General features: G+C 38.1%; 3 protein-coding genes across 6 annotated transcripts; 2 read left to right on the top strand and 1 right to left on the bottom strand.

Moving 5' to 3' along the window:
• Positions 1–298: 298 nt before the first annotated feature.
• On the bottom strand, positions 299–13,906 carry LOC122658053. Its single transcript, XM_043852917.1, has 13 exons — positions 13,635–13,906; positions 13,173–13,359; positions 12,442–12,514; positions 10,009–10,156; positions 8,881–8,990; positions 8,356–8,496; positions 8,144–8,285; positions 7,914–8,057; positions 6,933–7,093; positions 6,739–6,813; positions 5,619–5,757; positions 2,187–2,456; positions 299–664 (listed from the first exon to the last, which is right to left on the bottom strand). The coding sequence occupies exons 1-13, from the start codon at positions 13,887–13,889 to the stop codon at positions 509–511; spliced, it is 2,001 nt and encodes a 666-aa protein (XP_043708852.1). The 5' UTR covers positions 13,890–13,906; the 3' UTR covers positions 299–508.
• A 1,045-nt stretch (positions 13,907–14,951) lies between these two features.
• On the top strand, positions 14,952–21,866 carry LOC122658052 (DEAD-box ATP-dependent RNA helicase 24-like). Its single transcript, XM_043852916.1, has 5 exons — positions 14,952–15,555; positions 17,487–18,715; positions 19,707–19,749; positions 21,306–21,711; positions 21,800–21,866. The coding sequence occupies exons 1-5, from the start codon at positions 14,952–14,954 to the stop codon at positions 21,849–21,851; spliced, it is 2,334 nt and encodes a 777-aa protein (XP_043708851.1). The 3' UTR covers positions 21,852–21,866.
• Positions 21,867–23,077: 1,211 nt separating this feature from the next.
• Positions 23,078–26,550, top strand: LOC122658055 (pentatricopeptide repeat-containing protein At1g02370, mitochondrial-like). Of its 4 annotated transcripts, XM_043852919.1 has the most exons (3): positions 23,268–23,366; positions 25,082–25,091; positions 25,233–26,550. In XM_043852919.1, the coding sequence occupies exon 3, from the start codon at positions 25,260–25,262 to the stop codon at positions 26,502–26,504; it is 1,245 nt and encodes a 414-aa protein (XP_043708854.1). In that variant the 5' UTR covers positions 23,268–23,366; positions 25,082–25,091; positions 25,233–25,259; the 3' UTR covers positions 26,505–26,550. The 4 variants fall into 4 exon arrangements, with proteins under 4 accessions (XP_043708853.1, XP_043708855.1, XP_043708856.1 ...); XM_043852918.1 differs by lacking the exon at positions 25,082–25,091 and having other exon boundaries at positions 23,078–23,364; positions 25,269–26,550; XM_043852920.1 differs by lacking the exon at positions 25,082–25,091 and having other exon boundaries at positions 23,239–23,368; positions 25,269–26,550.
• The last annotated feature ends 1,300 nt before the right edge of the window (positions 26,551–27,850 follow it).

The raw sequence follows: 27,850 nt of genomic DNA, 5'->3' as shown, positions 1-27,850 counted from the left end.
AGAAATTTAAAAAACTTTATACAATTGTGTTAAGTAATGAATATAAAAGTTTCAGATTTTTAGGTTTGAACATTTTCACTTCCCTTTTAATTTCCCTCGTAAACAACGTCGCTGAAGGAAATGGTAAGGAAACAAACAAAGCGCAAAGGCAGTTTCAGTCGACCACCCCCCCCTCTCAAATACACACACACAACAAAAAACTACTTTACCCCAGCATAGGAAAGCAAGCCCCGGCTGAGACCCATAACTGTGATTTTTTATTTAAATAATACGTATTATAACAAATTATGATCATAACACTTTAAAATGTTAAATTAGCTATTAATGCTGATTTTTCTTGACTTATATCCTGCAACAATCTAAACTAATTTTGAGCCAACTTTTCTCTAATGTTACAAGCTATCAAGCTCTGGTCATTTCAAACTACCTTACCAATAGCTCCTGAAATTATATTCGCCTTTTCTCAAATAGAAATGACATGTCAGAAATGAGTTCTCTGAACAACAGATCACTCACATTTCAGAGCACAAGTTATCTCCCACATAACTGGATCATGTCCTAGGTCCAGACCACCACAAAGCCCATTTCTTTCCCTTTTGCAGTTTACAATAGCTACCATGAACTTTTCATTCTCAAGCGAGGAAGGATAAATAGCCTGTTCTTCCTGAAAATTTACAAATATAAAAAGTGTAGATCATGAAAGTGTAAAAGAATTAAGTACTGTTGAAATTTCCATTAGGTTATAATTTTACCATGCAAGCAAGAAATAATATTTAAGATGAGCTTTCTAAAAATATAGCCATCATATAAGGAATAGGTAGTTCACATTAAATAGTAACTACAGCCAACAAACAGTGTGGACCAAGATATGGTACTACAATTCCTGTCCTATTAGCTTGATTCCAGTGATTGTGTAATTTCTAAATCATATTATGTGCATTGTGAATTTGGGAATCACAGATAGTTATTATACCATTCAGAACAACTCATCTACTGGCCTATAATAAGTAGTTCAACAGTAAAAATTTCATGATTGGAAAATACAGATTAGAAATTACTGTAGGCTGGGAGAAATATTTTGGTAGGGTAAAATGATTATTCATAACAGCATCATTGCTAGGAGTGCGCTTGACACAAAATAAAGCAATGTTCATTCCTTTACATTACAATCATTTATTAGGTACACTTCATTCCACTGTTACATACAACTTCATATTCAGTATTTAAGATTCCTTTAACATATAATTATATACTTTCATTTCTTGCCCTTGTATATGATTTTCCAAAACTTTGGATGGGCTTATGTTTTCTTCCTGGACTGGATATCAATTCAAAAAAAGGTTTTTAAACTTGTGAAAGGATCCTTTGCTCATGCTGGTTCCTTCTCTGTATTTGCTTTTGCCTTTAGAAAGCCTGAAAAAGCATAAGCAGGTAGGTTTTTAAATAAATGGGAGTTAAGTGGGATGACATACGGACTATGCACAATTCTGTCGCTTGCAGGTGGACCAAAACATAGACCTGTCATTCCAACAGTGGGATGGTTGGGACCCTGATGTTGGATTGGATCTAAAGGATGAATTGTCTACCCCTATATATTCCATTTATGGCTTTAAAAGGCATTAAAAAAACAAGTAGCAAAAAGGCAAGAGCTAAGGATCCTTTCCCTACAGACATATCTGGTGTCTTTTTAAGCAGGCCCAAACAAATGGACGTTGCAGAACAGTTTGTTGCACTTAACTTCTCACCTAGTGTATTTATCCACTGAAAAAATAATAAAAATAAAGGCAAAGCAACAGTGAAAAGTAGTGGTCATATCTTATAAAAGGAGGGGGGGAAAGGGGATCTCCTATAATGTTGGCCAATACATCATCAGTAGATAACTATCAATGTACGCAGTTATATTGGTTGATATGGATTAGGGTTCAGTAGACCACTTGGTTACAACAGGGTTCAGATCCTCTGGTTTCCATGTGGCAGTTCAGGCAGTGGGACCAAAGGATCCACATGTTCCACCTCACCCCACTTCACATGGCAAATCCTAAATGCACAGAAACAAATCATTCATCTCACGAATATATATGTTTTCATTTACCTTGTTTTCATCGAATATGAAGTTCATCACACTTAGTCCTGCCTGGATAGAGGCAAAGAGGAAACTGTTGTTGGGTTTGCAATGTATAAATTACCTCAGGCAGCTCATAGAATTCAACAGGAGAAATTTGCAGCAATTCTGCAGCAGTTTGACCAGTACACCATGCAAAAACCTTTGCACTTTTGTCTGCAAGAGTTATCTTAAGAAGGAAGGTGTGCATGACTTCTTTATCACAAGTACAGCAACAAAAGTTGCATTCCAAATGCCCATCAGGTCTATCATTCACAAAATGGCCACAAAGGGCATGTGAAAATCTTGTATCTACGTGACAATGCTCGATTTGATTAAGCCGAACATGGCATATCTGTAAAAGAAATTTTCAGAAGAAATTAGTACTTAAAAGGCTAGGAATCTACAGTATATGGCCCTCCACCAACAGCCAACAAGGGATTTAAAAGTTACGATCTTACACACATTGAATTTAATATTCCTTGAAGATAACCGCTTGTGCAGTTGGTTGGTACCCTGTCCCAAGAGTGCATGGCTCAACTCTCCTGTCTTCACTGTGTGCTTAAAGGCACCCCCTTGTACTCTTCCCTATCACCCCTGTAAGGAAAAATCCCAATCTAGGGATCGTCCCTCCCGATGCAAGGTATATCACACAAAGCTAAAAACAATGGAAGACTTGTTACCTTGAAGTTCACTAGTGCAAACTTTCCTTGACTCTTAGCTCTTCCCCACACTTTTGTGAACTAAGGAATTGTCTCACGTTCACTGCTGTCAATTGACTACTCAAATCACATTCTCAAGTATGGGTTTTCATAAAACCCTTTTCTCACACACACAAGGAGAGAGAATTTCTGGAGAAGATCAATGGAGAAGTTGTGTATCTCGTACCAACTCTCCTTTTCTTCAAAACCTCTCATTTAGGTGTGATTTCAATCACATTGAAATCATACCATTTTTGGTTGTCAATCAAACAATATTCCTTAGATAACAAAAACCATGGGAAGTGGTACGATCCCAATAGGATTCTACCTAGAATGGAATGTTTTTTAAAATATTCCATTCTCAATGGACTAATTACCGAAACATACACATAGACAATTATAACAAATACCTCCCAAAGAAGCAGTTATTTATGAACTACTCCCTTCACTATCCAATATCGCATAATAGATTACAGGGCATGTATTAATTACTGTCAGACCCCAGTCTATTGAAATTATTTGTCCATATATTCTGTAATTATGATTGGACCAATAAAACATTTCAAAAAATGTTTGATAAAATAAATATTAATAAAGAATATTAATTTTAAAATGCTTTGCAAACGATTTACAAAAATGCCACCGGATTCGAACTTGTATCCAATCAACTATAGGCATTCTCTGTCTTTGTTATTCTCCCATAGGGCAGTGGATTCCATTTTGGCCATCACTTTTGACTATAGTCAAACACTACGAATTGAGTACACCGGTATATAATCAGGGTGACATCAACCATTGGTGCGCCAAAATTCATAATGCATGACTGCATCGATAAGGACCCCTCAGATCAAGGGACTAAACGTACATTATTAACAAGAATTTCATTCCAAATCAACCAACAATAACACATGCGAGATTCTTGTATAATCCAGTTCAATATACACTTGCACTTGTGTCCTAGAATCTCCATCTCTAGGAACACACAATTTGATGACCATATGAATGGGGTGCCTAGTCACGTCCCTAGTCGTGAATGTTTTTAGGTTAAAGCTTAAGGATAACCAAGGCCTATTTTGCATCACTTAATAAATAATTAATTAAACAATTTAATTTAATTGGTTCGATGGACACATTTCCAACACCCCCTCCTTTCCCCAGTAATTGTAGTTCAAAGTCCCATGTGGCACTGTAATGTAGGCTGAACACCCCCCCCCCAAAAAAAAATAAATCCTTTGGAGTAATTGGGAATAAAATCTAGATGCATAAGTATGAGATTCAATAAACACATAAATAAAATTAGTGTAACTGAGATGAGAACATTGCGATGGATGAATGGTAAAGGCAGAAAAGATAAGGAATGAACACTTTAGAGGTAGTTTAGGAATGGCTCTGATACATGAAAAGCTGCAAGAAAGTCGTTTGATGCGGCATGGAAATTTGGAATGAAGATCACAGAATTCAATGCTAAGGAGAAGTGAAATAATTCAGATAGGAGGTGCTAAAAGAAAAAAGGGGCATGTCTAAATGACTTTAGAAGTGGTGATAAAAGACATGCATGGTTTAGGGTTGACAACAAGTACGCTCTAAATAGAGTTGAATGATGAAACGAGATTCATGTAGCTGACACCATTTAGTTGGGATAAGGCTCAGTTGTGTTGAGTTGAATAATCAGCCATTTCGAAAATGCTAACCTCACAATATTGTGAGTCTCATGGCCAATCAGCTATTGAAAATAACATTTATTTTTGTATCACCCTATTTGATGAAGTTCACGATGGCAAAAGATCTTGTATGACATGTTTGTATTGGAAATGTGACCGGAAGTGTCCCTCACTTCTTTTGTGAGGTTCTTGTCTAAGATCAAGTTAATAGATTACCAAGAAATTCATCAAGAAGCACGAAAATCAAGGATAAATGCATTATAACTGACTCAATGATACAATATTTGTGCTGAATTCTTTTGTCGAATGTAGAGTTAATGTAATCTGAAGCATTTTTTATTTTTCCCCATAAGACATGAAGGACTCAAAGGATTTGACACCATAGCCCAGAACACAACTAAATCTGTGACCATAGTTTTCTTCACAATCTTCATGAGATTAGAGAGATGAGACAGGGCTCAGCACAAACTGAGCAATTGGATTGGCTACAGTAGATTAACCAGCCAAGGCAACCATAAAATGGAGACACCTAAAACCATCTTCTATACCAAGCATACTGAAATCTGCAATTTACTTTGTACTCTAATGGATTCCATGTCTACATATTAAATATAAGTATCTATTAACCCAACTAATGTCACAACAATATGTGTTGTGTGCACCACACACTACATTGGGACTTGGGAAAACTCGATTCCTTATCTCTAATATACAAAAACTTTCAAAGGATACATTGATGTAAGAATTTGGAGAAATTCAACCCCAATGACAGCCAATAAGTTCATTCCTTTTTTTTTTCCTCTTGGCTCTTTTTCATTCCTTAATCAGAGGCAGAGAGGGTATCCAAACAAGTTTATTTGATCAGAAGAGATGGAATCCCAATCATTTGAAGTCGACTTTGATTTCTAGAGCATGATTTAAATTTGAGATTTGTACCAAAATACGGGTTCAAATTTTGTTTTAGATATTGGAATTAGCACAAGAAAATCAAGAATTACATTTGGAAACATGAAAGTTATATTAAAATATTTCAAAGGGTTTTGAGCCTAAGGAGCAACAATAAACATAATAAGCAAAATTATCTATCAAAAAAAAATAATCATCAATATGCTGAAAGAACAAATGATAAACCAATTTAAAAAAAAAAAACCTTACATGTGTGGCATTAGCCTGGATGGAGAGATCAGAAAGACATGATAACTTATGAAGACAAGAGGAGTTTATCAATGCTGGCAAGGAACTTAGGTTAACCACTTGAGCTCCAACATCCTTTTCAAACCATGAAACTTCAAGCCTGACAAGCAAAATTGTTCAGTGACACTTTGAAGTAATTAAACTATCATCGACAAAGTACCACAAGACATTGGTAATGAAAGTTTAAAATCAACTACAAGCGACACTTCTATGACCTTTCGCTTATATTATGTTATAATGTGTAACCATATCTTATGATTAGAAGGGTGAGGGACAATATTGCTCGGGTTTTGAATTATGATTACATATGTACATTCCACAATAATGTATTGGTATAAAAAACATATGGTACAAGATAAAGCTATAATACAATTGTTCCATAAGCATTATAAGTTATAGTAACATAGAACCCTTCATCCCTACACATAAAATATGTAGAGATTCACCATAGTGTTGTACAATTCAACAAAAGCCTTGGGATTTGTTCATTCACTCTCCTCTTCATTTATTGACCCAAGGAATCCAAAACATTCTCCCAGAAAGCTTGAGTGACAAGGATCAAAATATGAATCCAGATAAATATAAACTTGTTGAAGATCCAGCTTCCATATTCAACATTCTATTAAAAATAAAAAATAAACAATTTAAAAAATAGTTTGCAATTAATGAACGTGATTTAATTAATTACATCATGCAAATGTATGTATTCTTGATGTTTCATAAACTATATGTCATTGTAATGATTTTGTACTTCATGCACGCATGCATGCATGGATCTTTGATTCCCCTTTCTATAAATTTTAGCCTATCAGGAAATTAGGAGTAGTTTCGGTCTATATGGTTCCAAAAGAAAAAAAAGAGGCTCAATGTAGCTGATTTTATCAATTAGATATGTAACAAGAAATTTTATCAATTAGATATATAACAAGAAATTTTATCAATTAGATATGTAACAAGAATCCGACTTTTAGCAGTTAGTGATACACAATATTACCAATGTCTAAAACACATTTAATACTGGACTGCAGTTGTCAAATATTGTTTAATGATGCAAAATCAGAAAACTATTTAATGTACTTACCGCTTTTGTGCCGTCATATAGCATGTCAAGCCAGAGATATATATCATGTTACCGATCCCTAATCTTCCAAGTGACCTGGAAAACAAAATTTATTTTTGTAAGCTTAGATAAAATGACAAATAAGGTTGACAGCTTCTAAGGAAACAAATGTGGTAGAATAAGAGCCTCATGAAATAAATGATATTTATCATTACCAAGATCCAACAAAATGCAGCTTTACTGAAACTATTCCAGTTGCATCTTCAATTGTCAAAGAAAAAATATTTTCTGCTGTGTTCCTGTCCCGAAAGATGCCTTTAACAACACCATAAAGGCTGATGCTAGTCATCTTGTCTCGAAGATCAACCACAAATGGCTGCAGGACTTGGAACAATTAAGAATACGTCAATGAAAAAGTTTTTCTCTACTCTAACCCAATGGAAGAATTCATAAGAACTATATTTTTTAATATAATAAATAGTTGATTCAAAACCTATTAAGATTTAAGGACTCAAACATTCCATCATTCAAAATAAATCACCATTCATTCTAATAGTAGCTTTTAATTATGTACATCATGCCATCAACTTCATATGTAGCAAATCATGTGAAAAGTACATGATTCTTATTGAATTACCACAAACAATAATAATGACAATAAAACTGAACACGCTGCCTTGCCAGCTATGAGTAGGAGGCTAAAATACCTAAAAAATATTAATCACCCCCCCCCCAAAAAAAAGAACAGGCTGCCCAATCAGCCATCATAAAAAAGTGAAAATACATAATAATAATATTATATAGCGCAAGCATAGATTTAAACAAGAGCTTCAGTTACCCAACAATGAATCAAGAGTGATATACTGATATGTAATCTCATTTGTGGCCACATGTCTACAGTATGAGTGAATTACATTGGATTGTGATCACACAATCATGCACTAGTAGAATGATTAAAAAAATAATAAAAAAGTCGAAACCTGAAACTAAAATGATTGACATTTCTGTTATATAGCAGAACACATCTGAGACAAACAAATGAATAAAAAGTAAAAACTAAGAGACCCTAACTTATCCCAAAGCTTAACATGTTGATAATATTTGCATGTTATTGTCAATAATGAAATTTTAACAGAAGTGAATAAGTACATGTTATATGAACCAGGATGTGAAAGTTGCAACAGTAGTTTAATTACCCGGAAGGGGTAATTACTGAAGTCAATTGAGCCTCGAGAATCACAAGGCAATGTCACTTGAGAAACTGTAGGAGTCTGACTTTCACCCAATGCATTCAGCAGCCTTGATCCATGATACCGACCTTGTGTCGATGCCACACATACCTATGTCACATACCAAGTAACTCTTTACAGTACATAACTATGTAACATATCAAGTAACTCGGTACAGTAGATAGAGTTTATACTACCTGTTCTTCATGGTGAATAAATGGCACCAAATATAACTGTGTTGCACTACCATATTCGAGGCAAAGCTCCTCAACAGTTTCAGTGCTGCTGTCTATGGTGCTTGCAATAAAAGGTCTATCCAATGCAAGCATACTTCCAACACTGGGACAAAAGATGCCAAGAGTCACACTCAGAAAGCTACAATCAAGTTGAAACAGGAACAAGGGCTAACCTGAAAATATTTGCAAGGAGAACCTGTTCACCCCACAAGAGAAAATTTATCTTGACACCATCATTATCAACAAGAGTGATTTGTTTCCTTTGCAAACTACTAAACTTTCCCTGAAGTTCCAATGACCCAATTGATTCAATCCTACACACAAAGGAATAAAGACAAAGTGGAAAAGTAAGAACCAGCATTCCTTTGGGGCTGAGAGTGAAAATATAATTGTATCCTTGCCATTTTTAACACCCATGCATTGCATCATCTTAATGGATTGGAGATTCATGGTTTCACAGAAGATGCTATAGTGGTTCATGATTATGACTCTTGCAATCAACCAATCTTTTATAAACTTCTGTATTAGAGTCAAAGGCTGAGAATTACACTGATGACACTTTACCCAACAAGATTTATGATGCTCCAACAAAGAACAGACAAGTACAGTATATCCCTATTCCCTTTCCAGTTATGCTATGTCAGTAATTTAGCATAAGGAAGAAGCCCAAAAGAAGCTCATGCAACTTAATACTTGACCTTGCATAAAATGAATATGAAGTCCCATCCTTGAAAGCATCTAATGAGATGGAAGAGAAAGAATCTGAACAGAACTGAGCTCCAAGCAGCATTGCATCTTCATCTTGATTCTGCAAGAGAAGAAAACATAATCATAAAAGTGAAAGGAAGATGTCTGAAACGATCTTTTGCGCTTAGAGAGAGAGAGGAAGGAAGGGATAAACAAGTGGCATTACATTTCTGGTGAATAGCATGCACAAAAATGGAATGGTTAGCTAAGATCTCAGTATGGCAGGTAAAAAGTAATCTAATGCAGAACTTCATGAACATCTAGCAAAATATAGTTAAGGGAAAAGACTGGGCACACCGCCCGCGCATTGCGAGCTAGCGACCATTGTGTCTATCTCTCTCTTCCCCCTTTGAAACAACCTCTCTGCACCTCCCGTATGATGCGCTGTCCTGCACCCCCATTGTTGCTCGCCCACTAGCTTACTGCATGTGAGCGGTGTGCCTATCCCTCTCCCTCTAGTAATATGGTTTAATCGTTCAAATTTACTGTTTTAAAAAGTATTTCTACTCTATGTTGGTGTCCAACAGAAATTTCCGTAAATATCATCTATGACACTCATTATGTTTCAATTACTCTAGTCTGCTGAAGAAAAGAAACACCATCCAATCCTAAATGGTCACTCATAGAGGAAACTTTCCAAACCATCCTATCTGAATGTAAAAACCACATCTAATAATCATTAATCAAAGCTTGTCAAAGTTTGTATTGCATCATGTCAAGAGGATATGCTACAAAGCACTTGTCCAAAAGCTGAAGACATTGGATAAGCTATGTAGTCAGACCCCAAGTATTATGTGTATTTCAGATTCAAGAGACTTCTTCAGGACTAGCTCAAGGCCTAGTGGATAATAGCATCACCCTCATGTTCCCATCTTCCATTTGTTTTAAAATAGCAGATCCAAAAATCCCAGCAAGAATCAAATAATGGAGCATCAGTAGACAGTAATAGAAACACCATGTACACATTTATGTTGTAGCAGCAGAATGCACAAGTGCAGAAGAAATGCACAGGTCCAATACTGGACGGATGAAATAATCCCATAATAGAATACAAAAAACCATTAAAAGGTTTTCCTTACTTCATCTAACAGTATTACTAGATACTCAGTTGGCAAAAGTCGTGGATATCCAGAGCCTTCAGTTGTAATACGCAAACAGCATCCTGTAAGAAAGATTTCTCGTCCTTGCTTCAGAATTCCATTCTCAGGATCAACCAAGTCATAGTATCTGTCATATCCAACTCCAATGTATTAAGCCATTATAGCAGCATAAGAACTCCAATAACTAAGCATCTCTAAGAACAAATAAAATCTCCAACAGCCTTATTGGGAAGAATCGGATCAAGTTCTAAATGTGACCCATGGTTCAAGAACTCGGTCGAAACTGGCAGTTTTGACCGAGATATCTCGGTTTCGCAAGAAACCGAGAAGAAACCAAGAACCACCTGTTGCATGGTTTCAATGGGTTTCACATGATTTCGACACTGTTTAGACCATATTTCGGTAGTTTCGCAAGTTTCGACCTAAACACCTATGTAAATTCACTTTTTCCCATCAAAACTTGAGGAAACATGGCCCGAAACCAGGACAGGCACTTATTTATACCAAATATCATTTAAGTAAATATTTTTATACTTGTTATTTCATTTACTTAAGACATTATACATAAATAAGCAAATACCCCTATTTGAATCCACTAAAAATAGTTAAACAATCAAATTCTAAAAGGATAAAAAGTCAAGCCCCTAATTCAAGAACAAAAATTGGATTTTTGGCAGTAAGTGCAATTTTCAACTTTTAAATGCTGAGGTTTTTCTCAAATCTAAAAATTCCATAAATCTTACTATGATAAAACATTGCTAAAAACCAAAAGAGTGGTAAAATATTCATTCTTTTTTATGTCTAAAAAATTATTTCCATTCAGAGCGATTTTAAATAGTATTCGTGCACACCAAATTAAATTTGACTGAAACATAGTTGTCAAGGCGTCCTGGCGCCTTGGTCGCCTAGGCGGGCGCCTTGGACGCCTTGCTCGCCTAATTGGTGTCGCCTTGATTTTTTACCCTCTGCAACGCCTTGGGTCGCCTACACGCCGTGACAACTAAATCAGATACCATGTCAAACCTTATCAATACCATGTCTAAGAACAATATACACTTCCCCCTTATTCACCACAAAATATATATATATATATATATATATACACTATCAAACTTGGGTCAAAATCACAAGCATTAATTTAAGTGTTCTCTATGTGAAACTAATGCATGGATTGGGTTCAAAATGTCAAAAATAAGCAACACAACAAGAATCGGGGCAAAAAAACAACTTTTGGGCCTCAAAACCAAGGTTTCGAGTTGGCCTAGAGAAAGTACCAGGTTTCAACCGAGATATGGTCGAAACCTAGGAAATCTTGGTTTCTGGCTCGTCGAAACTAGTGTTAGCACCGAGTTCTTGAACCTTGATGTGACCATAGCAATGACAACCACCACCCACTCAATTTCCAGAAAGAATAAGAAATAATTGCTCAAGAAATTAAACATGTTTATCATGATACAAGGATGGGGACTATTCGAGACTCTGCCAAAACTTTTAAAGGCATAATGAACGTTTCTCCAGACAATTGCAAGCACTAAACCAGCATTAAGAAAAGAACCCAAAAAAGAAATGTTGGTAAATTGAGCTATTTAGCATGACGCAAGTATAGAACTGTCATACGACTGGCTATGATGTATGGTGCAAAATGTTGGGTAGTTAAGAAGTGTCATATAGATAAGCTAAGTGTTGCAGAGACGAGGATGTTGAGATGGATGTGTGGCAAAACTAGGAAAGATAAAATAAGGAATGATAATATTAGAGCTGATTTCGGAGTTGCGCCGATTCAAGATAAGCTTCGAGAGAGTCGTCTGAGGTGGCATGGTCATGCTCAACGGAGGCCTTCGGATGCTACAGTTCAAAGAAGTGGTTTTATTTAGATTGAAGGTACTAAAAGAGCTAGGGGCAGACCTAAAATGACCTGGAGAAGTGGTGAGGAAAGAAATGCATAGCTTAGGTCTTGTTTCAAGTATGACCTCAAATAGAGTTGATTGGAGAGCAAAGATCCATGTAGCTGATCCCATTTAGTTAGAATAAAGGCTGAGTTGTGTCGATATTGCTGTTATGTTCTTTGCTTTCTCCTTTTATTAATCTTTTGTCGTTGCAAGGTTCCATGTAGCCGACCCCATTTAGTTGGGATAAGGCTGAGTTGTTGTTGTTGTTGTAGCATGACGCAAGTATAGTGGCTGCATAGGGAAAGATGGGGATAGGACTTTACTGAGAAAACCATCATACCCTAAGCAACACCTAAAGAATAACCATACAGAGGAAACCATGAAAAAAATCTGCATGGAAGTTTGATTACTAAGAACTTCAAATGTATGGCAGATCTGAAGGATCTAACAAATAGTTCAAACTTTCAAATTACAGGCTTAGAGGTGTACCCTTTCAAGCAGCTGAAATCAGCATGCACCATACCTGCGATGTAGGTATAAATCAATTGTGCTGGAGCTCCAAATATCGCCTAAACTGAGCATATAAATATTTGTACCTGAAAGAAGGCAGATTTTAAAAAGGAATACTGGTAGTTAACAACAACTAGGCAGAAATTAGATATTTAAATCCTCTTTTCAAAAGTATGTATTGTATTTGTTACATTAAAAAAGATCAGTTGAGTTTGGAGAGATAGCTGTTATTACTTCATTTACATCTGGATATTTTTCATGTTTCAATTACTTACTGGCTACAAATTGTCATTAAATGAGAACAGGATACAATTTTTAGGTTTGTATTCATTTATACATAGTTGAAAGTTTCCTGGCATGTTTATAGTTATTTGTATAGGATTTTCTCCCCAACTTATCAAAACATTAATTTTAATACTCTAAAGAACTGGATAGAATCAAATATTGTAAACTATCCAGTAGCTCCAGTGCCACAAAATTCCAATTGTGGCAACATGCATGTAAAAATGTGAGAATTGCCTAACCCTATCCTCCCCCCTCAAAAAAAATAAACAATAGAAAGGTGAGAACTGCCTATCTTCCTTATCAAATCACCTGAATACGTCATAACTTAAGGATATAATAAAAATTTACCTAGAAGAACAACTATACAAGATTAGCACTAATTGCAATGTCTCTTCCCAGTTTAACAGTGCAGCAATGAATCTGCAGCTTAAAAACTGAAAGGCATGGATTTTAAGGTACCTGGAATGACAAAAACGTCCACAACCACAGCTTCTAGAATGCTGTTTTCCGACAAGAAATTCTTCTCATATATAGAATCAATGGTGACAGTGTTGGGGAGCCTTGTTCTCTTGTGCTTCCTTTTCAACTGAACAGCACATTGAGGCCTTCTTTTCGAAGCCCCAGCCCTCTGATGCTCATTCCAAGCCTGCCAAGGGAACCATTAAGATGAATTTAGGAAAAATGGTTGCATTTCCCCATAGTCAAATGATACTTCCAACTCTGCACGACGCCTAGGGTATATAACTAGACAATGTCGGAGGATTCGGAACTTGAAACAAACCGATAGTAAGTAAAACAAGGAGATCGACTTGGGGAACTTGGAAACCTAACCGAAGCTGATGCAAGATGAGCATGAGTAGCGATAGTTCTTGTGCGTTCAGATTAGAAGTATTCCAATCTAAAAATTCAGGCGCGGGTTACCTGTGAAAGATCAGAGAGGAGAATAGCAGCAGTGACACCGCTTGAATAAGCAATACAGCATCTGAGAATTCGAGACACAATCCAACTCCAACCAGGCCCAGTGTTATCATCTACTACTCCGTCGAACTCCTGTTTATCTTCGGATGATAACACCGACCTCGCATAATCGACGAATTCAAGAAATGCGTCTTCTTCGATGACTTTGCCTTTGCGATCGTTGGCGTCAATTAACATCGAGTAAGCTGGAGAGCCCATTTATGAAATCTGCGTGCGGCAGGGAAGAATGAGGTGCGTAACGCAATGCGGCAACGAGCTTTAATTTGATTTTGGCTTTTATGGGACGCAGGACGCTGGCGGGCTCGGCATTTATATTTTTTTGCTTTGAAAATGGGAAAAGGGAAAACTAGCAATTTGGCGCGAATCTGTTTCATGGTTTGAGGGGTCGGTATCGGATTCGCTAAACCGGTCGATCCGTATCCGTATCGGTTCAATTGCTGGTCGATCCGGTGGATCCGTACAGACAAGGATAAAATGTAAAAAATAAAAGAAATTATGTAAATTATATGTCACCTCCTGATTTTTTTAAATACTCTTAGACCTCAATATGATAAATTAGTCTCTATCGTTACTTTTACTTTTATGTAGTCATCTAAATAAATAAATTTAAAATTTTAAACTATCCTTGACATCTAAACATAGATTTTGAAGGGTAATATTATAAATTTAATTCTAATGTTTTAATACAAAGATAAAATAATCATTTTACATTAATAACTAACAACAGATTAAAACTATTACTGTAGAAGGGCCGGGAATGTGGCCTATGCCAACACTCCCATGTGTCTATCTCTCTCCTCTTTGAAACAAGGGGTAGAGATGTCTTTTCAATTAGGGAGGAAAGAGATAGACTCATGGGAGTGCTGGCATAGACAACACTCCCGGACAAATAACTTTCTCCTTTTAAGAAACTAGAGGGCGATTTGAGTTTCGTTTGAAAATCAGGGGGTAACGTGCAAAGAGCAGAGGCCAAGTCGGAGTCGGTAGCAGCGTAGAGATGCGATTCACGAAGTCGAGCGTCTTCGTTCCATGCTGGATTGCGGACACGAGTAATATACGAGCGGAGAAAATCTTTTCTTTCTCTCTCAGGACGTAGTTGAAATAATCCTGGTCGAAATAAGAATTTGAAACTGGCTTTTGGCTACTCTGTTCTTCAGCTCCTTAAACTCAAGAAGAAGCAAAGTGTGCTCAAGGAAGAGCAGGAATCTTATGAGCGATCTGGCTGATGAACTAGGGTTCATTTTACTAGTTTGAACTCAAATGTCGAAGAGGAAATTCGGCTTCGAAGGATTCGGAATCAATAGGCCAGGAACCTACAATTTCGAGCAATCCCAAGCTCCGCAGAGACTGTATGTTCCTCCATCGTCACGCTCATCTGGTCATGACAATTTTGAAGATCACGATGTTGACAATATTGAATATGATGACACAGATGGGACTAACGATGCTTCTAAGGATGAAACTGGAGGTGCTGGTGATGACGATGGGGAGATTGATCCTCTCGATGCATTCATGGAGGGAATCCAAGAGGAAATGAGGTCAGCACCTCCTCCCAAGGCGAAAGATAAGCCAGAGAAGTACATGGATGACGAAGAGGATGATCCGATGGAGAGCTTCTTGAGGGCAAAGAAGGATGTGGGGTTGACTCTCGCTTCGGAAGTCCTTAATGCTGGTTATGATTCGGATGAGGAGGTTTATGCAGCAGCTAAAGCGGTTGATGCTGGGATGATTGAGTATGATTCAGATGATAATCCTGTGATCGTCGATAAGAAGAAGATCGAGCCGATTCCGGCCTTGGATCATAGTTCCATTGAGTACGAGGCATTTAACAAGGACTTTTACAAAGAGAAATCTTCCATTTCAGGTAAGCTTGTTTTTATGATACTAGGCTCAACAAAGTTCTAAAATTTTGTCTGGACTTCCTCCTGAGCTGCTTTGCTAACAATTAATTGGGGGGAAATAGAAAGTAAAGTGATGGAGCCTTAGAGCAAATCCAACTCATGAACTGAGTTGGGTTGTCCTGCAAAAATTTGATTGAGGAGAGGAGTGGGAGTACTGAGTACTGACTTACCTAGGATTTGGTTTAAATAGGCATTTTCTTGCATACCCACCAACTACTGTATAGATCACTCACAGTATTTTACATAAATAGACAGGTAGTTCCAGGGTGTGATAGTACACTTAATTCAAGTATCAGAATTTGGACCTGTAAAAAGTCTTGCCTATGTCATGAAACAATAGAACTTCATTGTATTATCAATTATGTGAAACTTATGATGGAAACAAAGTTACTGAGCATGCATTGTTGATATAAAAGGGTACCAAGCACACAAAAAAAGATGTCATGTCAAAGAAAGTTTGGAGCGCTGTGTAATGATCTTTTTGAGGATACGGATACTTCCGAGGCTAACATACAAGAATTTAGGAAGCAATGGTTTTCTTTGAAGTTGTCATTTGCTTATTCAGCAACACTAGGATATCAGTTAAATTATTCATTCGTTTTGCACAAGGGTACTTATAATTCTCTCTCCCTCCCCCACCTTTGTTTGTTTCTTCTTTGCTGCCCTTCTTTGTTCTTTTTCTTTCTTACCACCGTGAATGAAATGTTTAATTTCTTCCTCTTCCCCCCCAACCCACCCCCCCCCCCAAAAAAAAAAAAAAAAAAAAGAAAATTCTGGTTTCCAGTTTCCTGTCCAGATTTGATGGGAGCATCATCTTCGATGACATTTTCTTACATCCCTCCTATAGCTACGTTTGGATGTCAAGAAAAGAAAAAAATTCAAAAAAATTTGAATTTGAGGAGAGAGATGGACACATAAATCAATCATTGCATCATCATGATTTTTATCTCATTATTTTTTTTCTTTTCTTTTCTTGGCGTCCAAACATAGCAAAAGACAAAGTTCTCCTTTGAAGTTTGAAGAGCCCCTGGGGATCCACCCAGTGGCAAATATTCCATAAGAAGAAGGAATGGCTTGCACTAAGGGGCCACTGCTTTGATTGTATTAATCATTTGGGGAGTTTGAGATTTCAATCGGGTCTCTCCTTTCATTCCGTCCTAGTTGTAGAGTTGCAACTTGGGCCAGGGTGGTATGTACCTAGGTTGAGTATGTCTACCTATCTTGGTGGCATGTGAAATGGACAAGGAAGTAGAGAGATCTTAGGAGAGAATAAGGCTTAATTGAGGACGCCACACCTCATCTTGCAAGGAGAATTCTGATAATTGCCAACTATGATACAATCACATAACCCATCTCTAATCAGTTACCATAAGTAATAAGACTCCTAACCACGTACACTACTCTCCTACTTAGTGATAATAACTAATTTAAACTCCTACCACATATTATTTAAATATAACAACTTCTACTAAGGTAAACCGAATGCACATAACCATTCCCGCCCTACATTCATGCAACATTGACACATCTTATTATCCAGTACGTAACACAGGGTTGGTTGAGCAAATGATATATTTTGAATAGGGTTCAGCCTGAAAAGCAGTCCGATGTTTCAAATTTAGGCCTTAGTTGCACCCGGACCTTGGATCCTATCCTCGATTTAGGATTTAAATAACCAGTTATTTAATCCTCTATGTATTTAACCACTGCACTTTAACCACTGCACTGGCACCTGGGTGATAGTCCCCCCCCCCCCCCCCAAAAAAAAAAGAGGTTCTATGCGTGTCATGCTCATCAAATTTTGTAGCTCTTCAAATCCAAATTCTTTTAGTAAATTGGATTTAAAGTTTGACAGACTTAGCACATGTTTTTAAAATACTTTCCTTCCTTTCAGGGATGAGTGAACAGGATGTTGCTGAATATCGGAAAAGTTTGGCTATACGTGTTTCAGGTTTTGATGTACCAAGACCTGTTAAGTCATTCGATGACTGTGGATTTTCATCCCAGCTAATGAGTGCTATCACAAAGCAAGGGTATGAGAAGCCAACACCAATACAGTGTCAGGCTTTGCCAATTGTGCTTTCCGGGAGAGATATCATAGGTATTGCAAAAACCGGTTCTGGAAAAACTGCTGCTTTTGTACTTCCTATGATTATGCACATTATGGACCAGCCTGAACTTGAAAAGGAAGAGGGTCCGATAGGAGTGATATGTGCACCTACCAGAGAATTAGCTCATCAAATATATTTAGAGTCCAAGAAATTTGCAAAGTCTCATGGAATACGTGTTTTTGCTATTTATGGTGGAATGTCTAAACTTGAACAATTTAAGGAACTTAAGGCAGGTTGTGAGATAGTTGTTGCCACTCCTGGGAGATTGATTGACATGCTGAGGATGAAAGCAGTAACAATGTTTAGATCAACTTACCTTGTTCTTGATGAGGCTGATCGGATGTTTGACCTTGGTTTTGAGCCACAGATAAGGTCTATTGTTGGTCAGATTAGACCTGATCGTCAGACCTTACTTTTTTCAGCAACTATGCCGCACAAAGTTGAAAAGTTAGCTAGGGAAATTCTCAGTGATCCTGTAAGGGTTACAGTAGGTGAGGTGGGAATGGCAAATGAAGATATTACGCAAGTTGTCCAAGTAATTCCTTCTGATGCTGAGAAGATACCTTGGCTTCTTGAAAAACTTCCTGGGATGATCGACAATGGAGATGTTCTAGTGTTTGCTTCAAAAAAGGCTACAGTTGATGAGGTTGAATCACAATTGCTTCAGAAAGGGTTTAAAGTTTCAGCTCTTCATGGTGATAAAGATCAGGCTTCTCGAATGGACATTTTACAAAAATTTAAATCTGGGATATACCATATCCTGGTTGCAACTGATGTTGCTGCTCGTGGACTTGACATCAAGTCAATTAAGTCAGTTGTAAATTTTGATATTGCAAGAGATATGGACATGCATGTCCATCGTATTGGTAGAACAGGTCGTGCTGGAGAGAAGGATGGGACTGCATACACTCTTATCACACAGAAAGAGGCACGCTTTGCTGGTGAGTTGGTAAACAGTTTGATTGCTGCTGGCCAGAATGTCTCCATGGAGCTGATGGATCTAGCTATGAAAGTAAGGTTCTTTTTTCCCCCTCCTATCTTTCCAGCTGAACCCATATTAGAGATATCTGTTGCATTAAATACAGAATAATTATAGTGATGTTGTGTTCAAATAGTGAATGTCGAATTAAAACATGTAGAGTCAAAGGCTATAGCCTTCCTATCAGATCACCTTTTACCCACCGTAGATCTTCTAGGTGGAAGTTGTTGAATGATGGAACATGATGAAGAAACCCCTCCAAAAAAAAAAAAAAAGGGCTTTCTGTTTTCACACAAAGTAAAAGTGTGGATGTGCATTGTTATAGCTGGTTGTAGTCTTTTGCGCTGCCTAATGGGTACATTAGATTTTATTGCAATCTCCATTTTGGGTGGTGCATACCTCTTCAAAATTGATGCTTTTTTTTTCCATTTCCCATATTTATCTCAATGTTTAGGCTTTATTCATCTTATTTGAAAGGTAAGTCCTAACATTTGATTCCAGTAAAATGCACTCCAATAATTTCAGATGAGAAGCTATATTATGCCTGGGTCTATCAGGGGGGGGGGGGGGGAGTGGGTTTCTGGTACATACGAGGTTGAACCAGTCTGGCACAACTGCCATTTGGAAGTTTGGATAGTGGTCAAATTTTATGGATACGTTGTCTACATCATCATATATTTGTGGTTAACTTTCTATGTAGCAATATATTGCTTTGGAAATGTCCCACAAAAAGCCAGATCTGTTTGGAACTGTTTGGATGTAGGGACCTCTAAAAAACAAGGAAAAAATCTCACTTATCAAAATAAATAAAAAGGGGGACGGATTCCAAATTTGGTGGGATGTAATCCTTCCAAGCTTATATGTGCCAGGAAACTCTCCTTCCTCTCCCCTGACATTTTTTTTCATGGGGGGAGGGGGGATTGGGGAGCAGTTTGAATATAGGGAATTTCAGTCTTTGTATTTGTGGATGATACATAGATATTGTACTTATTGTTTGTCAACTTTTTCTTCTTTAAATATTTAGGATGGGAGATTCAGGTCGAAACGCGATGCAAGGAAAGGATCTGGTATGTTTATTCTATCCTTGCAACATGATGTCCCATATTGATGGTATAATGCCTACTTATCATATCGGTTGGGTTGTAGAAGCCATTCCCTCATGATCTTGTTTTCTGAAAATTTTCTCCTAGAAGTATATCTTTGGTTTCTGTTGTTCTTGTTATTTATGTGAGTAGTAAACCCAATTAAATACAAAAGGTAAGGATTAGAGGACATTAGTGTATCATGAAATTTTATTATTGTGCCTTTGTACAGACTAGATGTCAAATTCTAGTCAATATTCTACAGGTGTCATTTGATTTAAGGGGGACTTGCCTAGATCTACCAAATAGTAATCAAAATTAGTAGGTATAAATTATGTTTTACATTCACTAGTTATGAAGTTAAAAACATTTACCAAATCCCCATGGAAGTAAAAGAACCTAAATGAATAACCTAAAATGCTCTCAACATCCTTCTCTCTCCTCCTTCTTTATTCTTCTCCGATGGAACCAACCACTCTCTCCGTGCAACCACTCCTTCCCCCCTCCCTTGTAACCCCATCCCACCCTCCTCCCTGCAAACCTGCCCCACACCTTCCCTTCCTCTCCCACGCCCTCCCCCACTACCCCATCCCTCCCCTGCAAACCCGCCTTGGGGCTTCTTTCTCTCTCATCTTTAAATTGCCACTGCCTTATCCAATTGGTTAGTTTTTCAATGTGTTACTGTTAATGAAGTTGTGTAAGTACTGGAAAATCACATGGAAGCTAAACAACAAAAACAAGGGGTCGGATTTTGTTTCTTAGTTTTAACGACAGATCACATCGGTATGATAGAGAAAAGATTATTGTAAACTCAGAAGCTATAATTCAATTTCAACCCACTCACTTTTCCAGGCAATTGGGTTTCTATTTGTAGCAGATGTTATCATCAACTATGATAGTAGCTCTTGATTTAATCAGAGGGATAGTTTACACTGTCCTATTATACTGGATTCTGTAATTCGTAGAAATAGCTGGCTATTAATATAAACCGAATACATCCTCTCGTCAAACTGGTCGAAGGTATTGCTGGTCAACATTGTTTCTCTTCTTCGTGAATTTTCATTAATGACAAGGTTCGGACGAGAGAGTTTCTCATAAAAGTCTCTGCTGGAATGGATGGAGTGGATTTACTAGATTTGTCGTCTCTTGTTTACCAGCTTCTGGTCTTGGCTTCGAAGGGGTTTAAGAGAGAGGTGATTGATGAAGGGATTACAAAAATGGTGTCATTGATGGTGTGGGTGAATTTGCAGGGACGAGGGTGGGGTTGCAGGGGAGGAGAGAATAGTTGGGGTGGTGTCCTTTCCCCCCGAGAAGAAGAAAGAAGAGAGAAGGATGTTGGGGGTCTTTGAGTTTTTTCCTTTAGCTTCTTTTATTCACATGGGGATTTGGTAAATCTTTTTAACTTCATAATTTGTAACTAAAACATAATTTATGTCTACCAGTTTTGTAAATCTTTTTGTTATATGGTAGATTTAGGCAATTCCCCCTTGATTTAATGCAATAAGAAGGGCATCTTTTTCGATATCTATTTTCTTGGACAGGTGGGAAAAAAGCAAGAGGGAGGGGAAAGGGAGGTGGTGGCAGTGGGCGAGGGGTGCGTGGTGTGGATTATGGCTTGGGCATTGGATATGATGCAGAATCGGTAAATACATCTTCTCAGTCAGCTCATAGTCGATCTGCTGCTGTTAATTCACTGAGAACAGGGATGATGGCACAGTTCAGAAGCAATTTTGTAGCTGCATCATCTGATTCTCAGAACCATGGTGCAAATAGCAATCCCACTGCATATGCAAACAAGAAGCCAGTACTACATGGTTTTGTTTCAGGTGGTTCAATAGGGGGAGACTTAAATAGAACACAGCCAGCAAGTTCATTGGATCCCGCTCCAACATTTGCAAAAGCTTCTGAAAATTCCAGAGAAAATGGAAGTCAGAAAATTTCTGAAAGGTTAGCTTTCCGAATTTGGTTTGGTGGTAATTTTCACTCTACTGCAATTGATTATACTGAGTAATTTTATTATTTCCAATATTTGCAGCTCTAGAGATAGGCCAAGGGAAAGGCGAAGGCAATCTGGTTGGGATCGATAAATCTACACGGTAGATTTGTTTCTCCCCCTACAACCCCCCCCCCCTCCCCCCCCTAATTGATTAAAAAAGTTAAATCTCCTTTTACAAGATTTTGGTCCCATCCATGTATGTATTAGTATCTTCACCTTAGCTCTTTTTTCCTGCTTGATAGAGCTTCTTTACATGTAGGCCTTATATTGCTTATATATTATTTATGGTTTCATTTATATAATTTTCTTTTTTTTTTTCACCCTCTGGATTTGTACCACCGATCTAGTATCAGTCCTGTATTGGTTTCGGGACCTGCAGATCCCATCCGATATCTTAATCCATGCTTGGTAGTTTTGTGGTCCAATGGTACAAACAACATATAGCCTTCTGTTCCGTGCCCAAACTTATAGGCTATCTAAGCGTCATCAAAAGAAAGATAACCAAAATTTTATCGAACAAAGATATTGGAATTCATATGAGCATTTCTGTCTATTCCTATAGGCTATCCAAGCAATTGAATCTCAATATTTAGATTTGTAAGGGGAGGGGTCGGTAAGGTTTTAGTTTAGTTTTTGGTATCAATATTCATCGATATCGTTTTGTATCGGTCTGATTCAAGATAAAAAAAAGTTATTATTCGATTAAAAAAATCCACATTTTAGCTGTATCGGCTGATCTGTATCAATATCGTATTAGTATCGAGCTGCAAATATACCAAAACTTAGAATAGTGGTGGTGGGGTGAAAGGGTTTTAAAATCGGAATTGGACCGCTCACATTGGGCGAACCCAATCCTAATTCATGTTGATCCCAATAGACCGTACATTTGGGTTTCTAAGGTTGATGCCGAATCCAGCCAATTCCGATACATTCCCAACCAATTTCTGCTTAATCGAATCAACTGAGGTCGATTCCATTGCCTATTCCACTTAATAATCCATGAGCACTAAATACTAATTGCCTCCGGCAATACTGTTGTCCACTGACGAGAGAACTTGATCGAAACCGTTGAAACAACTCGATTTCAATAGGTTCCGAGACGAGTTGGTCTGAAACTTTAAAAAATCATTTAATTCGCCTGGCTTCAACCGTTTCGGTCAGCTTTCCAGTCTGACTGATTTTGTTCTGATTCGAAACGAAATTGGCAGGGACCGATTCGATCGCGATTCCGAATTTAAAACCCTTATTGACAACACACTTGGGCACTCGCGGCAAGTCGAGGGTGGTAGGCTGGTAGCGCATAGAGCCAGAGAGCGAAGAGAGGGAGAGAGATGAAAATCCCTGATCGGGTGATACCCGTTGGTGCAGCGGCGGTGAGAAGACTATGTACGGCGTCGGTGGCGTCGGCGGCGGAGACGAGCAAACCCGCGGAAGAACCCTCGAGTTCTCTCTACCGAAGATTGTCAGCGCTGGGTGCTACAGGGGGTAGTGTGTCCATGACGGTCAACCAATATCTGAGGGAGGGAAAATCAGTCAAGAAGTACGAGCTCGAATCTTGCGTTAGGGAACTTCGCAAGTACCGTAGGTTTCACCACGCCCTTGATGTTAGTCCTCTCTCTCTCTTCAGTCATTTCGTCGAATTTGAGTTTGCCTGCAACTACTGAAGATTTTATCTGCTATTTTATTTATCGTTAAAGTTTGCTGTTGATTAGCAACTAATGTGTACAATTATCCAACATTGAAGTATCCATGAATTCTGAATCCAATCTTCATTGAATTTGTGCTTTCATTTGTACTGGAAGGATAGGTCTTTGCATTCTCATGTCCCTTGTGGACGGAGTGAAAATGGGTGAAAGAGACATTATTGTCAGAAGTTCTTCGTTGTGAAAAACTAGTGCTTTCTAGAGGAATAGCAGATGCGGTTGCCCTTGGAGATTTTCAATTGTTACCCCATAATTGCATGTTAGGTCCCTCCTCTTCGTTCTCCCCTTGGTGTGTTTTCTATAGGCTGTAGTATGCTGTAGTAGATTGTATAGCAATATTATCTTATATTTGCTTTCCATGTATTTTTTCTTTCCTTGTATTATTCTTTATACGTCCATTGTATATATTGACAGTTTATAATGGAATATACACAAGGCAATTTACCTCTTATCAAGATATCAGAGCGGGTTTTCTCCAGAATCTGCCTTTGCTCATCTGTACATGTTACACAGTTCCGTCCTGGCTACACGTGAGGGGTAGTGGTGGGAGAATAGTCCCACATCGGTTACCCCTGATACCTTCTGTTCCCTCATATACCTGTGAATCCATCCACCATATAGTTTGAGCTTTTGGGTTGGATATTTACATTTTCATATATTTTAGGGAAAATTACATGATTAGCTACTTTTGGGTTTTCATTTACAAAACTTTCCACCCTATGTTTGAGTTAACAAAAATAGACAAAAACAAGTTTAATTTTACAAAACTAAACAAAACAGTGACTCTCCTTCCTTCCTTGGCAGTTCCCCTCTGAGAAAATCTCTTTTTTTTTTCCTCTGTTACTTGGGGTAGCAGAGAATGGCGTTGGCTGGGACAAGGGTAGGGTTGCAGGGAACGGAGGATGCCTAGGCGAGAAGGCAATGGCAGGGGTAAAAATGTCTAAAAAAGTAAGTGTGGGAGGGCGAGACACTATTTTGTCCAGTTTTGTAAACCTTAACTTGTTTTTGTCTATTTTTGTTAACTCAAACATAGGGTGGACAGTTTTGTAAATGAAAACCCAAAAGTAGCTAATCATGTAATTTTCCATATATTTTATCTGGGAAAAATTGAATGAAAATTGATATGTTCGTAGGATTGACTCAATAGTTCCCTTTTGCTTGGTTCATGTTGGTTTCCGGCTGTAAGGTAGAATTTAATGCATCCGAATTTCACTAGATCTTGAAAAGTCAAGAAGATTTACATGATAAAATGTTGAGGAAAAGCCTGCAATTGAAGGAATAAGAGATTGCCTGTCAACAAGAAATTTTATTTATGTGACTCAGGAAAGCATAGTTCTATTACACTTAGGATTTAGACAAAGAGGAACCAGGGGTTTGGAGTTGTGGGAAGGTTATTATTATTTTTACTCTAGATTGTATGCAGCAATGAGTCCGATTCCTCTTCCTATCTAACAAGTTGTATGAGTCTCTAGTTTTCATTTTCAGATGCTTGGACTGATGAGAATTCCTTCGCTCCACATTGGTTATAGTAGTTTCCTTTCTGTAAAAAGATTGATTTGCAGATCTTGTATGAACCATATTTTTTATGTATGTGTCTTTGAATGTTTGCTTGCAGGTGTTGGGTGTAATTCTTTGACCCTCTGCTGCTGGCATGATTCCCACTCCCCAAATTCTTCTATTCCATGAATGGAACCTGTGTTTTATTTGCTCTTTTTTTTGTGTGTGTGTGGGGGGGGGGGGGGAAGGAGGGGTTGGGGTGGCTTATGCCTTTTTCACATATTTATTTGTTGATCTCTATGGTGCAGCTAATAGAGTGGATGGAGAAGCGTGGTATTAACTTGTCTCATAGTGATTATGCTGTCCATATTGATCTTCTATCAAAGGTGAAGGGGATAGCTTCGGCAGAGAATTACTTCAACAACCTCTTACCTCCTGCTAAGAACCATTTAACTTATGGAGCTCTCTTGAATTGTTATTGCAAGTCAAAAATGACAGAGGAGGCACTGGCTCTCTTTGAGAAGATGAGTGAATTGAACTTCGCTTCAACTTCTTTAAATTATAATAACATAATATCCTTGCACATGAGGCTGGGCAAGCCTGAGAAGGCCATTCTTCTTGTGCAGGAAATGAAGGAGAAGAACATTCAACTGGATACATTTACATATAATATTTTGATGCAGAGTTATGCTTCTTTAAAGGATATTGAAGGAGTGCAGAGAGTTCTGGTGGAGATAGAAACAGAAGGTGGCGATAAGTGTGATTGGAGTACATACAGTAATCTGGCTAACATATATGTTGAGGCTGGCCTTTTCGAGAAGGCTGAATTGGCTCTCAAGGAGGTTGAGAAAAAAATGAAACCTCGTGATCTCATGGCTTACCATTTTCTGATCAGCTTGTATGCAGCTACATCTAATTTGGCGGAGATTAAGAGGGTTTGGTGTTCTTTCAAATCAGCTTTTTCAAAGACCAATAACATGACCTATCTTGTCATGCTTCAGGCTCTTTCTAGACTTGATGATTTTGATGGCCTTAAGAAATACTTTGAGGAATGGGAGGCTGGTTGCTCAATCTATGATATGAGGTTAGCAAATGTTATGGTAAGTGCTTACCTTAGAAGAGACATGGTCAAAGAAGCTGAATTGATTTGTCAGGGTGCCATTGATAGAGGTTCAGCACCCAACTTTAGAACATTGGAATTGTTCATGGATTTCTTCTTGAAGGTTCGTCAGATAGATTTGGCTCTGAGGTATATGGAAGCTGCTGTGTCTAAAGTGAAGGAGAATGAGTGGCTACCAAGACGAGAAAGGGTGAGTAATTTCTTGGAGTATTTTGAGAAAGAAAGGGATGTTGATGGCGCGGAGGAGTTCTGTAGGTTGTTGAAAAAGGTCAATTGTCTAGATTCGGTAGCCTACCATTTACTGCTTCGTGTCTATGTAGCTGCTGGGAAAAGCGAGCCTGAGATGCATCGAAGGATTGAAGCTGATGAGATTAAGATGAGCTCTGAGATTGAGCATCTGCTTGAGACTATTTGCCCAGAATAGAATTTAAGAGCAGTGAAGGATGGTTTTTTTATTTTTTTGATAAAAGTGAAGGATAGTTTTTCTGGTCATTTATACCTGATTTCAGATCCTATATCGAAATTGATCCTTGTGCACCACTTCGTAGTCTTATGACTAGTCAGAGTATCTCAGAACTGTTGAGTTCTACAGGGTATTTGGCATCAGGGTTATTTTAAACACCTGAGGTTACCATCTGTATAAATAAGGGAATGAATACTTAAAATTCTTCTCAGTTATTTATTGTTGTTGGATTCCTTCCAGTTTGGAAGAGCTTGATTATGTGTTGTACGGGCAACAGGACAGCCACCGTGCCTATTGTCACACTAAACCTCCGTCACAGCAGCCAACTGGTTTGAGACTGAGTGATGGCTGGCCCAAGGAGGTGAGGGCAGTGGGATTCGAACTTAGGACGATCGAGTTTACAGCTTGCCCCAGTTCGCCACTGCACCAACACCCCTTGGGTTTACTTAACCATCTTACTGGTTAATATTTCAGCCCAAAAGGTAAAATATGAAATATTTTAAAATTGGGAAAAGATTCTTGGAGCCGCTGGGTAGGGTATGCTATCCATTTCTGTCTCTGTATCTGGATTTTAATCATCTCCAATTCTTCAAACCCATGCAGTGCGGCAGTGTTAGGTGGAGATGCTGACACCTGGCAGCTTGGACATCCAACGGTCCAAGCTCAACATAAGTCAATGAGCTCGGACTGTTGGATGTTCGAGCTGCCAGATGTCGACATCTCCACCTAGCAGTTTGTACTGCACAGCTTTAGGGAATGGTAGAGGATTATTTTCCCTTTTTCTCCACCTCATGAAAATATGACTTTACTATCTTATAGTGTACAATATCACTGTCCCACCTCATTTGTGTGTTTCTCTATGCCGCTTGCTTAGAGAATGCTCTCCCTTCAAAATTACTACAATGTATATTCATTCATTTATGGAGAAAGTTTCCCTTCACACAGTGAAGGAAGGCTTACCACACCATCCTAAGGTTCACAAACTCCTATAGAATTTTAGTATATTTCCCAAAATACCCTTCCCCACGGTGAATGGATTCCCATTCCCATTCACTGTTAAGGAATATTCTGTCCTTCACTTATTGTGGCTATTTCTTTACTTCAGAAGATTTTGGGTTAAAACTTCAAACCACTACCCTTTTCTTGGGTTCAATCGTTACCAATGAAGAGACCACTGCAACGGGGTAAATGTGGCCGTATAGGCTCTTCAATCAAATAACCCAGGGATTGAAAATTTTCTGTCGATCCCGATTCAGACTGTTCCAGAGCAGCCGATTCATGAGGTTTTCTAGGGTTCAGGCAGAATC

Source organism: Telopea speciosissima, chromosome 4 (assembly GCF_018873765.1).
Source record: "Telopea speciosissima isolate NSW1024214 ecotype Mountain lineage chromosome 4, Tspe_v1, whole genome shotgun sequence".
In the NCBI taxonomy this organism is placed as follows: domain Eukaryota; kingdom Viridiplantae; phylum Streptophyta; class Magnoliopsida; order Proteales; family Proteaceae; genus Telopea; species Telopea speciosissima.
The sequence above is the reverse complement of the archived record's forward strand: the minus strand, read 5'-3'. Positions and strand labels throughout refer to the sequence as shown.

Bases quoted from the DNA above. Each gene is read 5' to 3' on its own strand.
- LOC122658053 (XM_043852917.1), bottom strand. From the start codon at position 13,889: ATGGGCTCTCCAGCTTACTCGATGTTAATTGACGCCAACGATCGCAAA. The intron at 5,758-6,738 runs GTAAGTACATTA...TTTGCTTGTCAG, and splicing joins TATATGACGGCACAAAAGCG to GCTTGAAGTTTCATGGTTTG. The intron at 665-2,186 runs GTAATTTATACA...GTAAATTTTCAG, and splicing joins AATTCTATGAGCTGCCTGAG to GAAGAACAGGCTATTTATCC.
- LOC122658052 (XM_043852916.1), top strand. From the start codon at position 14,952: ATGTCGAAGAGGAAATTCGGCTTCGAAGGATTCGGAATCAATAGGCCA. The intron at 19,750-21,305 runs GTATGTTTATTC...TTTCTTGGACAG, and splicing joins CGATGCAAGGAAAGGATCTG to GTGGGAAAAAAGCAAGAGGG. The intron at 21,712-21,799 runs GTTAGCTTTCCG...CAATATTTGCAG, and splicing joins AGTCAGAAAATTTCTGAAAG to CTCTAGAGATAGGCCAAGGG.
- LOC122658055 (XM_043852918.1), top strand. From the start codon at position 23,092: ATGAAAATCCCTGATCGGGTGATACCCGTTGGTGCAGCGGCGGTGAGA. The intron at 23,365-25,268 runs GTTAGTCCTCTC...TCTATGGTGCAG, and splicing joins GGTTTCACCACGCCCTTGAT to CTAATAGAGTGGATGGAGAA.